The sequence below is a fragment of the Leuciscus leuciscus genome, assembly GCF_965113295.1.
Source record: "Leuciscus leuciscus genome assembly, chromosome: 19".
Taxonomy (NCBI): Eukaryota; Metazoa; Chordata; class Actinopteri; order Cypriniformes; family Leuciscidae; genus Leuciscus; species Leuciscus leuciscus.
The window spans coordinates 33,591,066-33,605,021 of NC_138743.1; the positions used below are offsets into that span (position 1 = coordinate 33,591,066).

Consider the following 13,956-nt stretch of genomic DNA (forward strand, 5'->3'; position numbering starts at 1 on the left):
ATTCAGAGATATCACTGGCGAAACTCTCAGACACCAACCTTAAAAATGTATTCGCATCGTGTTAGATGAAAGTTAACATTTTGTTTCAGTCATGTGCAAATAATTAAGAAAACATAAACAGTTTAAACATATTGCAGGGCCAAATTTCTAAACGGGGCTCTTAATAAAGTGATTTTTACGTATTTAAGTTTTACATAAAAATTAATTGTTTTTTGTTTTTTTTAAATCTTATATTTACTAATTATAATAGTTTACATACAATATAATTAGCCTGATAAAAATGGCTTTATAATACATGAAGTATAGGTCTCCTAATGGAGGCAGCCATTTTGAGATCACATGACCAGCTCAAAACCACTCGCTTCATTATCCTCTAGTATTGGACACTTTGATTTATAGAAAAAAATCATAAAAAAAGAATGGCTGACTTTTGCTTTTTGGTGCACCCAGTATAAGTGCAACAAAAAAAACTTTAAAACATTGTGTTAAAATGTCAATGCTGTTTAAGTCCACTTAGTAATCTCTAAACTGTTGTAACTAACTGTATTTTTCCCCAGAGAAAGCTCACTCAGCCTGTGCTGGAGGTTGTCAGTAGAGTTTTATGTCCAGTTCGCTGGAGCTGAAAGAAGTCAGCATCGTGTCTTGTTATGAAACAAGACGTTCTTGCCTCCCGCTCCGGGTGAACGATTCCTGGGGTGACTTGCGTGGAACGATGGCCTCGCCGTGGCGCTCCACAGAGGCGACCAACAGCGAGGAAGTCAATGCGCCATTGTGCATCGAGCTCGTCGGCTACATGTTTGGTAATTATCCCGCCTGTTTGTTGGAGACTTGGATCTGTGAGCCAAGCCGGCAGACAGTAGAGCACAACACCGTCAACAAAGATTAACTTCTTCTGACAAGTCTGAGGGAGACAAACTCAAAAACGTCATTGATTAGTGCTGCCAATCAGTTCTGCAACAGCAATTTAGTACATTTTTTAATAGTAAAACAATGAACAAAATCACAAATGCTATGTGCTATTTGAGAAGACACACATTTAGAGTAAGTTTAGCAAATGTGGGTCAACTAATCATTACCGAGTGGATGTTTCAACAACATCACCCATACAAAACTTACACAAAAATATATGCCTATAACAAAATCTTTCAGGTTCAGTGTTTTTTAAACAGCTCTGGTGTATGATCATTAATCATAATGCTATTATCAGCTAACATAACATGGCATATGTCATATAAAGTTAGAGCTATGTAACCCATATACACTCACAGGACACTTTATTAGGTACACCTGCTCAACTGCTTTACCACAAACATCTAATCAGATGGCAGCAACTCAAAGCATTTATGTGGTCAAGACGATCTGCTGATGTTCAAACTGTGAACTTCAAGAAAGGTGATTTGAGTGACTTTGAACGTGGCATGATTGTTGGTGCCAGAAAGTAAACTGCTGATCAACACACCCATCTCTAGGGTTTACAGAGAATGGTCCGAAAAAGAGAAAATCTCAAGTGAGTGGCAGTTCTGTGGGTAAATATCCTCTGTTGATGCCAGAGGTCGGAGGAGAATGGCTAGACTGGTTCGAGCTGATTGGAAAGGTGACAGTAACTCATATAACCACTCCTTACAGCCGAGGTGTGCAGAAGAGTATCTCTGAACGACATCAAACCATCAAATCTTGAAGCAGATAGGCTAAAGCAGCAGAAGACCACACCGGGTGCCACTACTGTCAGAAGATTGAAGCCTAAGCGTTGCCTGGTCTGATGAGTCTCGATTTCTGCTGCGACATTCAGTATAGGGTCAGAATTTGGCGTATAAACAACATGTAAGCATGGATCCATCCTGCCTGGAATCTTCTATTAATCTTCTATTCTTGGCACACTTTAGGCTCCTTAGTGCCAATTGAACATTGTTTAAAAGCTACAGCCTACCTGAGTATTGTTACTGAACATGTCCATCCTTTAATGACCACATGTGTATCTTCTAATGCAGGATAAAGCACCGTGTCACAAAGCTCAAATCATCTCAAACTGGTTACTTGAACATGACAATGAGGTCACGATACTCAAATGGCCTCAACAGTCACCAGATCTCAATCCAATAGATAGAGCACCTTTGGGATGTGGTGGAATGGAATATTTCCATCATGGATGTGCAGCCGACAAATCCGCGGCACCTGCGTGATGCTATCGTGTAAATATAGACCAAAATCTCGGAGGAATGTTTCCAGAACCTTGTTGCATACAGTACTGTGCAAAAGTCTTAGGCATGTTAATGGTTTTAAGTCAGTTATTTACATATTTTGCTGTAGTGTGTCAGTAGGAAATATCAGTTTACATTTCCAAACATTCTTTTTGCCATTAATTGTAATAATCCAGTGAGATTTGTGTATGCACAAGGAGTCTGACACCAGCCGGTATGATCTGATCTCACCATCATCGAGTCCGTCTGTGATTACATGAAGAAACAGAAGAAACTGAGACAGACTAAATCCAGAAGAACTGCGGGAACGTCTCCGAGACGCTTGAAGAAACCTTCCTGCAAAGCTTCCTGAAAAACTATGTGCAAGTGTAACAAAAGCCGTTTTAAACGCAAAGTGTCGTTACACCAAATATTGTTTTGAATTAGTTAATAGAAGTTAAATAATAAATAAATTCAATTTATGATTTTATTTTTGAAAGCATTCTCACTTTACAGCATTTTAACACGAGTGTCAGTGCTCTTCACAGTCCTGTAGCTTTGCAGGAAGGTTTCTTCAAGCATCTCGGAGACGTTCCCGCAGTTCTTCTGGATTTAGTCTGTCTCAGTTTCTTCTGTTTCTTCATGTAATCACAGACGGACTCGATGATGGTGAGATCAGATCATACCGGCTGTTGTCAGACTCCTTGTGCATACACAAATCTCACTGGATTATTACAATTAATGGCAAAAAGAATGTTTGGAAAAGTAAACTGATATTTCCTACTGACACACTACAGCAAAAGATATAAATAACTAATCCAAACTGATCTAAATGATGGATCAACTGGACTACCAGCGGATGGGGCTGAGATTGACCTGGGAGGCCAGTCACGAACCATGTTCCACTTTCACTGCCAAGCTGATATGTTTTTTATTAAAGCAGGGACATAGACCTAAATTTAAATAAAAATAAAATTTAAATAAATAAAAAAAGGTTATATAGATTTTAGATTATTTTGTAGTTCTGCAATAATCACATACTACTCTAAGACCAGCCCATGTCTCAGTTGGGGTAAAAAAAACAGTGGCTATAGTCTATATCCAAAAGTATGTTGCCATATTATGTTAAATATTGTTGTGATAAATTTATGTTTGAGAGGATTCTCAGTCATGACATCACTACAAATAATAATACTACTAATAAAAGACTATAAAGCTTTTATCCAACTCAGATCTAGCCTATCAAAACTTGTGTTCACAGTACTTTAAATGAAGCATTTCTTTTAAATGCTGCCTGTTTCAAGATTACAATTCCAAGTTTTATTTTATTTTTTATTTTATTTTTATTTTTATAGGACCACCATCTATAGCATGCAAATGAGTGAGGTCCTGTCCTGATATTCAAGTTTTAACGAGAAAGTTAGCTGTAATTAATTAGGCTGCAGGACTTTCTAAGCTATTTAGTGGGATCCGTTCATTGAACATTGAGAGCGCGTTTCTCCTGTCCAAGGGCTTTTCTCCTGTAGCTCTTCTCAGTTCACACTGCCTCTCAGAGGGCAGAATAGCCCAAGCCTTGATCCTCGTCAGTTGTCATCCCCAGTTCGGGCCACTTTGGCCGCTGCTAGTGGGGAAGTCAGGCCTAATCCCTGGAAGGAATCAGGGCAAAAGAAAAGCAACAATAACCAAGTCAACCGTAAAAAATGAAAGCGAAATCTCTATTATCAGCCCCAACATTTCCCAGCGATGCAGTGAAATCAGGCTGGTTTGTCATTCGAGTCAGACACCGGGGGGAGAATCTGGGGTCGCTTTGGGTTGGTAGACTCACACGACGTTTAGAGAGCAATATTTCGGCGAAAGGGGCCTCGCATTTGCAAAATCCCCCTCACATCCCGCCATAAGCATTAAATGCAGTCTGACTTTATGTTGTATAGGCAACGCAAAACAAGAAAGGAGGCACAGTCCTTGCATAAAAGAACGCGGTTTTGGGGGATTAGGGACGGACCAAAGGATGGAGAATAACTTCTGCATAACTTTACAGCTCCTCTCTCTCCAGGTTTAGACCACGGCTTAAAGCGCACAGTCTTTAGTTAACCCTTAACTGCTCCCTACGAGACCAGAGCCGGTTTTTGTTTTGTATTTCATTTTTTATTTAGGCTACATTGAATTATATTTAGCTTATTTATTTGGACAAATAAAAAAATCATCAATTGTCAATAACAATAACGTTTTTGACGAGATAGATAAACGATAAAGAAAAACCTACATAGTTGTGTAGCCTAATCTAAAAATTTAATACGGATGCCAAAATGTTGTTTTAGGATTTAAAACGCATTAATAGGTCTCGGGTTAATGTAATCACGATCTCATCCCATATATGTGCAGGCACCATTTCTTTCACAAATGATAGTGAGGATCAGATGACCCATGAAATTATTTTCTTGAAAACCTGCTTTTCGTTTTAGGAATTCATTAGGACGATCTTTAGCCACACGCACTTCTATAATTTTCAAAATATAAGCCAAGTTATCCAGGCTCATCCCTTTGCTTGAGAGCTCTCCAGTCGATGGAGATGCTTCACTTAGGCAGCCTAATTAGTGATTTTTGTCCTCGCTCAATTGTCTCCGTTGTGCATTCAAATGAAGTCCGTAATGCACATGGCAATTGTAGGCCTGTCTGTATAAAAACCTGATTAGTTTCCTACTGATCAATAATCGTATTTATTATTTCTTCCAGGGCATGTGAGGTAGGCTATGTGATTTAAAAAAAAAGAAGAAGAAAAAAAGGAAAAAGGGTTATTTTCACTGCAAACGTCCTTGGTATCACAGTATGATTTTGTACACCGCTCTCTGCTTGCAAACCGCTGAAATCAGCTGCCTTGGGTGACTTGGATCATCCAATTTAAGGCTATCACAATAACAGTGCTGCAGTAGTGGAGAGCTAATGCCACAATCCACGACATAAAACCAGCGAATTTACCCTCAGACATCAGCGCACGCAGTAGAATAGCCCTTAATGCGAGGCATTCTGAGTCCCCCATTTCCATCAGGCTCTCATGACTGCAGAATTGCCGTGGACTGCAAGTTATCAAGAGGCACTAATTTCACATTAAAGACCATTGACTGCAGTGGCTTGATTCGAGGGTTTGTGACAATTAACACAATCAGAATCGGAGCCCAGATCGTTTACCTTGACTCCGTAATTATTTTTTGGCCGCGTGCGCGCTAACACATTCGCAAAATTGCACGCGGTGTCAAAAACCGAGAAGAGAGAGGATTCAGCGCGTGTGTATAAATCACTGTCTCCAAACACACAGATCATAAAATAATGAAAAAAGAATACAGTTAAGGTGCTTATTCCAGATTTTCATATCAAGTGTTTGTTATTCCTGAGGCTGCGGACATTTTAAAATTCACCTTGAATTGATTCATATTAGTGGTGATAATTAAAGCAAATAATGTGCATGATCTAAAACCGACGGAAAGTCCTATTCTGAAGCGCGGTAGATGTGTAAACATCGGATCCAAGTAGGTTAAATACAGTAAATAAAAGGTTAAATGTATATTTCATAAAAGAAATGTGCATCACACATATAATATTGTATGGGTTGTTATGGAGTGTATGGGTTGTATATGTTGTTTAATGTCTTTTTTCTTTTTCTTTTTTTAAAATTGGACTTTGAGTCTGTAATAAAAGTTTGATTGATTGATTGATATATTTTTTGTTAAATAGCCTATACGTACATGGGCAGAGATCACTGACATAAGCTACTGAATTAATTCAGCTCTTTCTATAATAGACTAGCCTACTTGTGCAATATGATCCTATCTATGAGATAGCTTTTATTTAAATTAAAGCGAATAGTTTAATTTAAACAATAAATTGTATAGACACAAAACAAGTGGAATTTGCTGAAACTTGGGCTCAATTTCCACTTCTTTCAACTTCACCTGTCATTTAAAATCCCGTCCATCGCGAGATTTCCATAGTCATGTGATCGAGACGCAGGCGAGAAGAAAACAGGAAGCGGTGCAGAGTCTGGCAAAGCAACAGCATTCTGTGTTTAGAGTCCAAAAAGATATGGATTTGGTAACGAAATTTACATGTGTGGTATCATGCTTATTTTCAGGATGGGCGATTACATTAATTAACGTTGCTAACTGTTCGGTTTACCCATCGGGAATGAGTGTCGATGTCGCATTAAAGCTGCCTGTATCGCAGGCAAGCGGGTTGGGGTTCTTCTACTCTCTCAGTCTTTCATCTACGTTTCCAGATGACTTGGAAGTGAACGAGTATTGTATTAAACTGCTTCATATCTACGGTGAACGCTACGTGACTTACGCAAACTGCCTGGTGTCTTATGCACGACCTGTCAAAGTCTGTCAGAACTGTTACACTTACTTCAACAGTCTGAAGGAAATTGATACAAATATATCATCTGACCAAGTAAGTGCTCATTGCAAGTTTAATTTACTCTAAATGTCCATCTATAACACTATACGTGCCTATAAATGGTTTGAAGGTTGTTTGACAGAATTGGTCAACCACTGGTCACATGCACTCATGTCTCGTGATTGTGTGTGTGTGTGTGTTCAGTGTGTTTCAACAAGCCTGACTCACACTGACTCTGGAATGTTTTAGTGAGTTTATAGAGTTAATTTAAGTTAACTCGAGTCCTTCTGAATAGTTGCACATCTTATTTCACCTTTTTAAACTGAACAAATAGCTAAAGATGACAGTACATACTGTATATATTTTGATTAACACATATGCTGGTTAGTGGGTATTTTGTCACTGTACACACACTGTTATTATAAAATAAGTTATGGTCTGCAGATGTAGAAGTTAATGCTTAATAATTTGTGTCTAAATTATGTCTTCTCATAGCTGGGCCCTGGAAATGTTAGTTGTCATGACAGTCTGATGCGTTCTGATAGGCTGATGCTGCTCTATACCCTCTACAGCAATATGGAAGAGATCTGGGAATCAGCAGAATGCAAAAGTAAGTAACATAACCTGAAACATTGTAAGGTTCAATTGAAATTGGCATTAGACTGGATCCTTTCTCTTAAGCACGTTTCTTTAATTTTCACTCTTAACCAGATGATATATTTCTCGCCACTTGCAATATGAAGAAATTGTGTCATGTGTAAAATTCCCATTTTTCCTCATTAGATTGTCTGACTGAAGATGGAGAGGCTCTCTCCAATGAGACTGTGTACTTCATGGCCATTCTGAATCAGTCACTCACCTGCTTTGAGCAATATCAGGTAATATCGAATGGCTCACTTAGATCAATACAAGCACAGTTAAAACAAATCCTTGAGTTTGAGAAGTATCCTGTTCTCTAAACAGGGGAACCACACCGAACTGTGCAAAGACTGCAAAGCCTCATACAAAAGGTTGAACGAGCTCTATGGTAGAATGGAGAAAAACCTAACACTCTGCATTGATATAGAAGACGCAGTAAGTACCCACTATACACAAACCCTGTCATTTGACAAAAACAGTCCAAAAGTTATTAGCAAATTAAGTTTTACAATGTGCAAGTTTGGGAGAATTGTAAAATAGCACTACATCTGTAACAATGCTTTTGTACACTAATTTTGCCCCCAATTTCCAGTCTGGACAAGTCAACGTTAATTAATACTGCAAATATTGGGAAGTTGGAGTTTCTGTAGTCTGTGATGGGCACAGACTTGGAAGATATCAAACATTTTTGATATTTTGAGCTGATTTTAGAAAACATATTGTTTTCATTTGTCACGCCTCCTAGCAATGAAGTGCATGTTTCTGTAGCTGTGTCCCAATTCAGAGGCTGCATCCTTTGAAGGACCTCGCTCCCCAACTACAAAGCCCACACCTTCGAAGTCCGCGAAGGTCGAGAACCGAGCGATGTTCGGGATAGTTCACCCAAAAATGAAAATTCAGTCATTTACTCACCCTCAAGTTGTTCCAAACCTGTATGAGTTTCTTTCTTCTGTTCTCTTCTACATTCATCTTGAAGAATGTCGGTAACCAGACAGTTGATGTAAGCCATCATGTTCCATAGTAGGAAAAAAAAAAAATACTATGGAAGTTGCGACGAGGCATGTCGAACAGCTCCTCCCCTTTTTTTAAATAGCCAATAGCGTTTCGTCTATATCACTGCTTGGCCAGAGCCGTTGAGCTCAGTAAACCCGCAGTAACAGTTACCTCCTAATCTCTAACCGTTTCTCCTCCTAATCTCCTCCATATCGCTTTAAAATCTAGCATTCTGTGCAGAATTCAAATGGGTCTGATACATTTTCTGGTATGCTCTGACTCACGCTTATGATCCGCTCTGTGCTATCATGTTTTTGGGCCAGAGCAGACTGTGTGTGCGCTGCGGCGGTTCACGTGACACTAATGTGAAACCAGACTTCATTCGCTCCAATGTAAAGCATATTTACACTGTCTGAATCTTTCCTCATTCCCTACATACCATGTAGTCCAGGCAAAGTAACCCATTTTGGAGCCAAAAATAGAACTAATTGTAAAATAATTTTCAGCATAGATCATTTCTATGAACATACTATGAAAATTCATTTCAAAAGAAACTTGTAATACAAAAAAAGTTACTTTTCATTTATACTTTTACCTATGTAAAGTTTTATTGTGGTAGGAGTAAAGGAAATAATTAAGCCTTATTTGGGTGTATTTTGGGAATATTCGATTAGTGTATAGCTCATTTGCATATTAAAATTCATTTTCAAAGAAACTTGTAATACAATTTTTTTTACTTTTCATGGGTACTTTCATTGTGTAAAGTGTCATTTTGATAGGAGTAAAGGAAAAAAAAGAGCCCCATTGGGGTGTATTGTTGCCTGGCCTTATTGGCACACATCTCGGATTGATGAGAATTTAACATATTTCCTCAACTAGGATTTCTTAGGACTTTTAGTATGTTGTTCTGGACACCTCATAGAAATGATCTTAGCTGCAAAAAACTTTGCCTGGACTAATGTAGCAAATTGTAAATGTGTGAACAAATAAGCCATTTTAGCCACATCTTCAGCATCTATTTATAATGTAAGGGACGGGATGCTTTAGATTCTAGACAGCATTTGATTGGACAGAAAATCTGATAAAAATCTGATAAGTGCAGACAGAGTGATGTCATCAAAATCATTGATCCATATTGGTGGAAGTGAGAGACTGAGAAGTTTTGAATGTTTTTGGAGCAGCACACTACCTTATAGATAACAGTAAGGCTTACATATATTCATACTAAAAGCACAAAAAACTTCATGGGTACTTTAATTGGGACGGTCTAGCCTAAGGAGGATTTCTCTTGTTGCCTTGCAACTGTGACGGCTGCCATTGATGAGCGCCAGTAACTTTTGTACTGTACTTTTTTGAAAGTTATTAAACTGTCTGAAAACAAAACAGGGTTCGCAACCTGTCTAAATCTCTTCACCTTGCTCCATTTATATACAGTACAGGCCAAAAGTTTGGACACATTACTATTTTTAATGTTTTTGAAAGAAGTTTCTTCTGCTCATCAAGCCTGCATTTATTTGATCAAAAATACAGAAAAAATATGTAATATTGTGATATATTATTACAATTTAAAATAATTGTTTTTCAATTTATTATACTTTAAATTATCATTTATTTCTGTGATGCAAAGCTGAATTTTCAGGATCATTACTCCAGTCTATCACATGATCCTTTAGAAATCATTCTAATATTCTGATTTATTATGAGTGTTGGACACAGTTCTGCTGCCTAATATATTTGACGAATAAAAGGTTAAAAAGAACTGCATTTATTCAAAATAAAAAAAATATTTTCTAATAATATAAATCTTCTTTACTATCACTTTTTTAAAATCAATTTAACACATCCTTGCTGAATAAAATTATTGATTTATTTCAAAAAAAGAAAGAAAAAAATTACAGACCCCAAATTACTGACCAGTAGTGTATATTGTTGTTACAAAAGATTTCTATTTTTAAAACATTTGCTTCTTTTTTTCTTTCTTTTTATTCATCAAAGTATCCTAAAAAAGTATCACAGGTTATGAAAAAATATTAAGCAGCAGAACTGTTTCCAACTTTGATAATGAATCATCATATTAGAATGATTTCTAAAGGATCATGTGATAGACTGGAGTAATGATCCTGAAAATTCAGCTTTGCATCACAGAAATAAATGATAATTTAAAGTATAATAAATTGAAAACCAATTATTTTAAATTGTAATAATATATCACAATATTAAAAAAAAATCTGTATTTTTGATCAAATAAATGCAGGCTTGATGAGCAGAAGAAACTTCTTTCAAAAACATTGAAAATAGTAATGTTTCCAAACTTTTGGCCTGTACTGTACATAATAAAGCATCTTAGTTAGATTTAAGTCAACATTTGAACCCCTTTAAAGTTTTTTTTTATTTTTTTATTAATATGGTTAGATATTCGAGTAAGTTGAAACCCAATACTTACATTTAAGAGTGTAATCTGGCATTTTCTCTCAAAAAAAAAAATCTAGTCGTCACCAGCGCAATGAATCTTGGAATAGGCTAGGCTGTGGAGGATCCACTCGTTCTATCCTTTGTGGCCTAGGAAATGAAGGACACATTTGTAGTCTGCATTGGAAGGATGCAGCCTCTGAATTGGGACATAGCTTATGTGAGTTTGTTGTGTTTGGGACACCTTGAAAATCTGGCTGTGTTTGACGGCCATCTAACAAAAAAAGTGTGTAATGCCTAGCGTTTAAAATATGTTCAGATTTGAAAAGTCATGTAGTGTATTCCAGTCTTAATAAACAGTAGCATTTCACACCATTCTCACGGTTTGATTCTCACAGAATGGATGAAAATGCATGATAAAATTCATTGTAATTTGCTTTGGATGAAATGGTCTGCCTAATGCAGTAATGTAATACAACACACTGATCCAAAAAAAAAAAATTTCAGCCTTAATGGCAGCAGATAAAGAGATATTGTGAAACTGATTACCTCGCTTACTTCTCAGATGAACATGACACGGCGGTTGTGGAGTAAAAACTATAAATGCTCGTTGCCTCGGGAAGAGACGGTGCCTGTCATCGCGGTGTCCAGCTTCATGCTCTTCCTCCCCATCATCTTCTACTTAAGCAGCTTCCTGCACTCGGAACAAAAGAAACGCAAGCTCATACACCGTGAGTAACTTGCTTAGCTGTGCAAATTGTCTCTGCAGAAGGTTCAAGGAAAAGGACAGAGGTGTTCGACGGTGTTAACTGTGCATGCTTTCGGTTTTATGGTCAATTACTTGCTGACAGTACTTGCCTCAGATCACCAAGACTATTACTTTTAGCATCTTTCAAAGCGTGTAATACACAAAATGCTCTGAGCAAAGTCTCTGACTTGAAAGTTAAACTGTGCAGTGAATATTCTGCTGCATCTCCTGCCAGTCTGGTTTTAATCTATTCCTTCATCTTGATCCACAGCCAATAGAGCCAAGTCCAGCAGCAGCCTAATGAATATCCAAGACAAATTCAGCTGAGTGGAGATGAGGCGAGGAAGAGAGGGCACTGAATCTTTAATCCACCTCTCCCGCTAAATCAACAGGCACTTTTCTCATGGATGGATGGGGTTCATGTCTTCTCCTGGACTCCAAGCACATCCTGGTTCAAAGACTGATGTTCTCCAGCTGCTGTGATCACATTCTCTTAAGTCAGAAGTTTTTTTTTTTGCACTATTTGTGATTTGCACTATTGATTAAGGTTCAGTGCTTTTTTTTTTTCTTGCTTTTTTTTGCTTAGCTGTTAAGACATAATCCTACTGTTTTTCAGAGAGGATCAGTGAGCTTTTCAATAATTAGAAAGGATGTTGGTATTAAATTATTGTATTTAAAGTATGAAAAAGATGTGATCCTGAGAAAAGGTTGCTTTATCTTTTACATGAAACTGGTTATGCTGCATTTTTGAGAGAGCACGTTACATTTTATACTCTCTATTTTCCTAGGTAGTAACGAACACACACACACACACACAAATAAATGACATGGCAATGTACCACTTCTGGAAGCACTCCATGTGCATTAGAGAAAGGTCTTGTAACAAATACCTTATTCAGGGTCAAAGGTGTATGCAGTGAGTAGAGGAGAAAAGTAAAGGATGGCAGAGGCAACATGAAGCCTTTTAGATGAACCATGTGCTTGTTTGCTTTTTATGCTTTTTACAAAGGAGTTGCCATAGTCTTCACCTCATTGTATAGTTAGATACTGTCATTTAAATGTTTGACGAACAAATTAGACTAATTAGAGTTGAATTAATGAAACTTTTATTCCCTCAGCTCAGATGTTGCCCATTGCTGAGTATTAAATTATGTAAAGTGTAAGTTATAAGAAAACCCCTTGCATTGTTTTGTGGTTGTGCAATAGTTTTCAATCTACTAGTTTCCTCATACCTCTATTAAAATATGTTAATTGTGCTTAACTCCTAAAGCCTTCCTCGGAGGGATTGACAGGCTCGTTGTTTTCATGGCTATGTGGACTTTCCTTGGATTGCAAAGCACCCGTTTCCCCAGTCATTAGCAGCTAATCTAAATGTAGGATAAAGTTACTTGGCCGAATAATCGCAACAACACATCCGTTTAAGCCGCATTGGCTTTTTGGTCTTATGGAGCCGAGCCATTGCCTATCACACTGCCTCATAAGCGCATTTTGCTTGATTTGTCCAATCATATGATCGTACAGGAAGATGTGGGGAAAAATAGCCTTTTCATACGCGGCTCATGAGTGCAATGTCTAACAAGAATGACAGCTTTCATCCCTGCAATGCCATTATCCGTTAAGCATTGGTGAAAGTCATTACTCCTGACCTGACTGCCAAATGTAGCGAATTTTACGGCCACGTGCTCGACGAACTGACGCAAAAGCTGAAATAGCTTTTGAGACGTATGACCCGAGCTTACTTTCCCTGACAAGAACCCTAGAGAGGGTGAGGGGAAACTGGTGGAAAATATGAGATTATCCCACATCACGTTTTGCCCCAATAAGAATCAGAGCAGTGACTTTGGACCTTAAGCAATGAGCCTGTTAAGAAATAACCCTGAGCCTGAAACTCAGTAGGGGCTTTGAAATCCAACAAACCTTGAATGTTGCTGCTGCATTTTGTTTAAAAGTTGACATTAGGATTTTGGATGACCTGTGATTAGAAATGAAATCATTCTTGTCTGTTGATGATTGCTTTGTGCTCTTAAGGAGAATTCGTATACTAACAAAAAAAAGTCTTATATTTTCACCTTTTGTAAAGCTGTAATTTTATTTCGACTAATAAAAAGACATTTCATTCTAAAATTGTATAATTATTATTTATATGTATAATTTACTTAGTACAGCAATGTATATAGCAATGTGAATTGAGTTCATTACCACCCCTCTGGCTTGTTTCCAAGCAATCATAATCTATTCCAAGGAGCTTTCATTGTAATTGACTAAGAAAATAATTAATTTGTTAAAAAAAAAATTGTGTAAAATGTAATATTTCGTAATTTAATTATTTTTGTAATTTAAAAAAGTTTCAGTTTCTGCCTTTTAATTATTTTAAATGGTCTCAATATTGCTCAAAATTAGTTTGAAGGAAAAATAAAGTAAGAAATTGATAGTGATAACTGGTAAGTCATTATAATGTGTTATTTTGTTTCTTGTTAGTTAAAATGTGTACAAATTAGATAAAACACTGGAAAACACAATCGTAATTGCATGTCAAGTGTGTTGCAACAAGAAAAATCAACTAGCTGATAAAACCCTGGTATAATAGTAATATAATAATAT

The 13,956-nt window shown here is 37.2% G+C and overlaps 1 protein-coding gene and 1 long non-coding RNA gene across 2 annotated transcripts; both read left to right on the top strand.

Moving 5' to 3' along the window:
- Positions 1–383: 383 nt before the first annotated feature.
- Positions 384–2,563, top strand: LOC309482660. Its single transcript, XR_014200351.1, has 3 exons — positions 384–800; positions 1,627–1,821; positions 1,989–2,563. It is a non-coding gene; the product is annotated as an uncharacterized lncRNA (long non-coding RNA).
- A 3,599-nt stretch (positions 2,564–6,162) lies between these two features.
- ostm1 (osteoclastogenesis associated transmembrane protein 1) lies at positions 6,163–13,479 on the top strand. The gene is made up of 6 exons (XM_082146579.1): positions 6,163–6,620; positions 7,062–7,176; positions 7,350–7,444; positions 7,530–7,640; positions 11,173–11,338; positions 11,627–13,479. Exons 1-6 carry the CDS (start codon positions 6,255–6,257, stop codon positions 11,680–11,682), a joined length of 909 nt encoding a protein of 302 aa, XP_082002705.1. The 5' UTR covers positions 6,163–6,254; the 3' UTR covers positions 11,683–13,479.
- The last annotated feature ends 477 nt before the right edge of the window (positions 13,480–13,956 follow it).

Coding starts and splice junctions, on each gene's coding strand:
- ostm1 (XM_082146579.1), top strand. CDS start 6,255: ATGGATTTGGTAACGAAATTTACATGTGTGGTATCATGCTTATTTTCA. Junction 7,177..7,349: donor GGAATCAGCAGAATGCAAAA/GTAAGTAACATA, acceptor TTTCCTCATTAG/ATTGTCTGACTGAAGATGGA. Junction 7,641..11,172: donor GCATTGATATAGAAGACGCA/GTAAGTACCCAC, acceptor CTTACTTCTCAG/ATGAACATGACACGGCGGTT.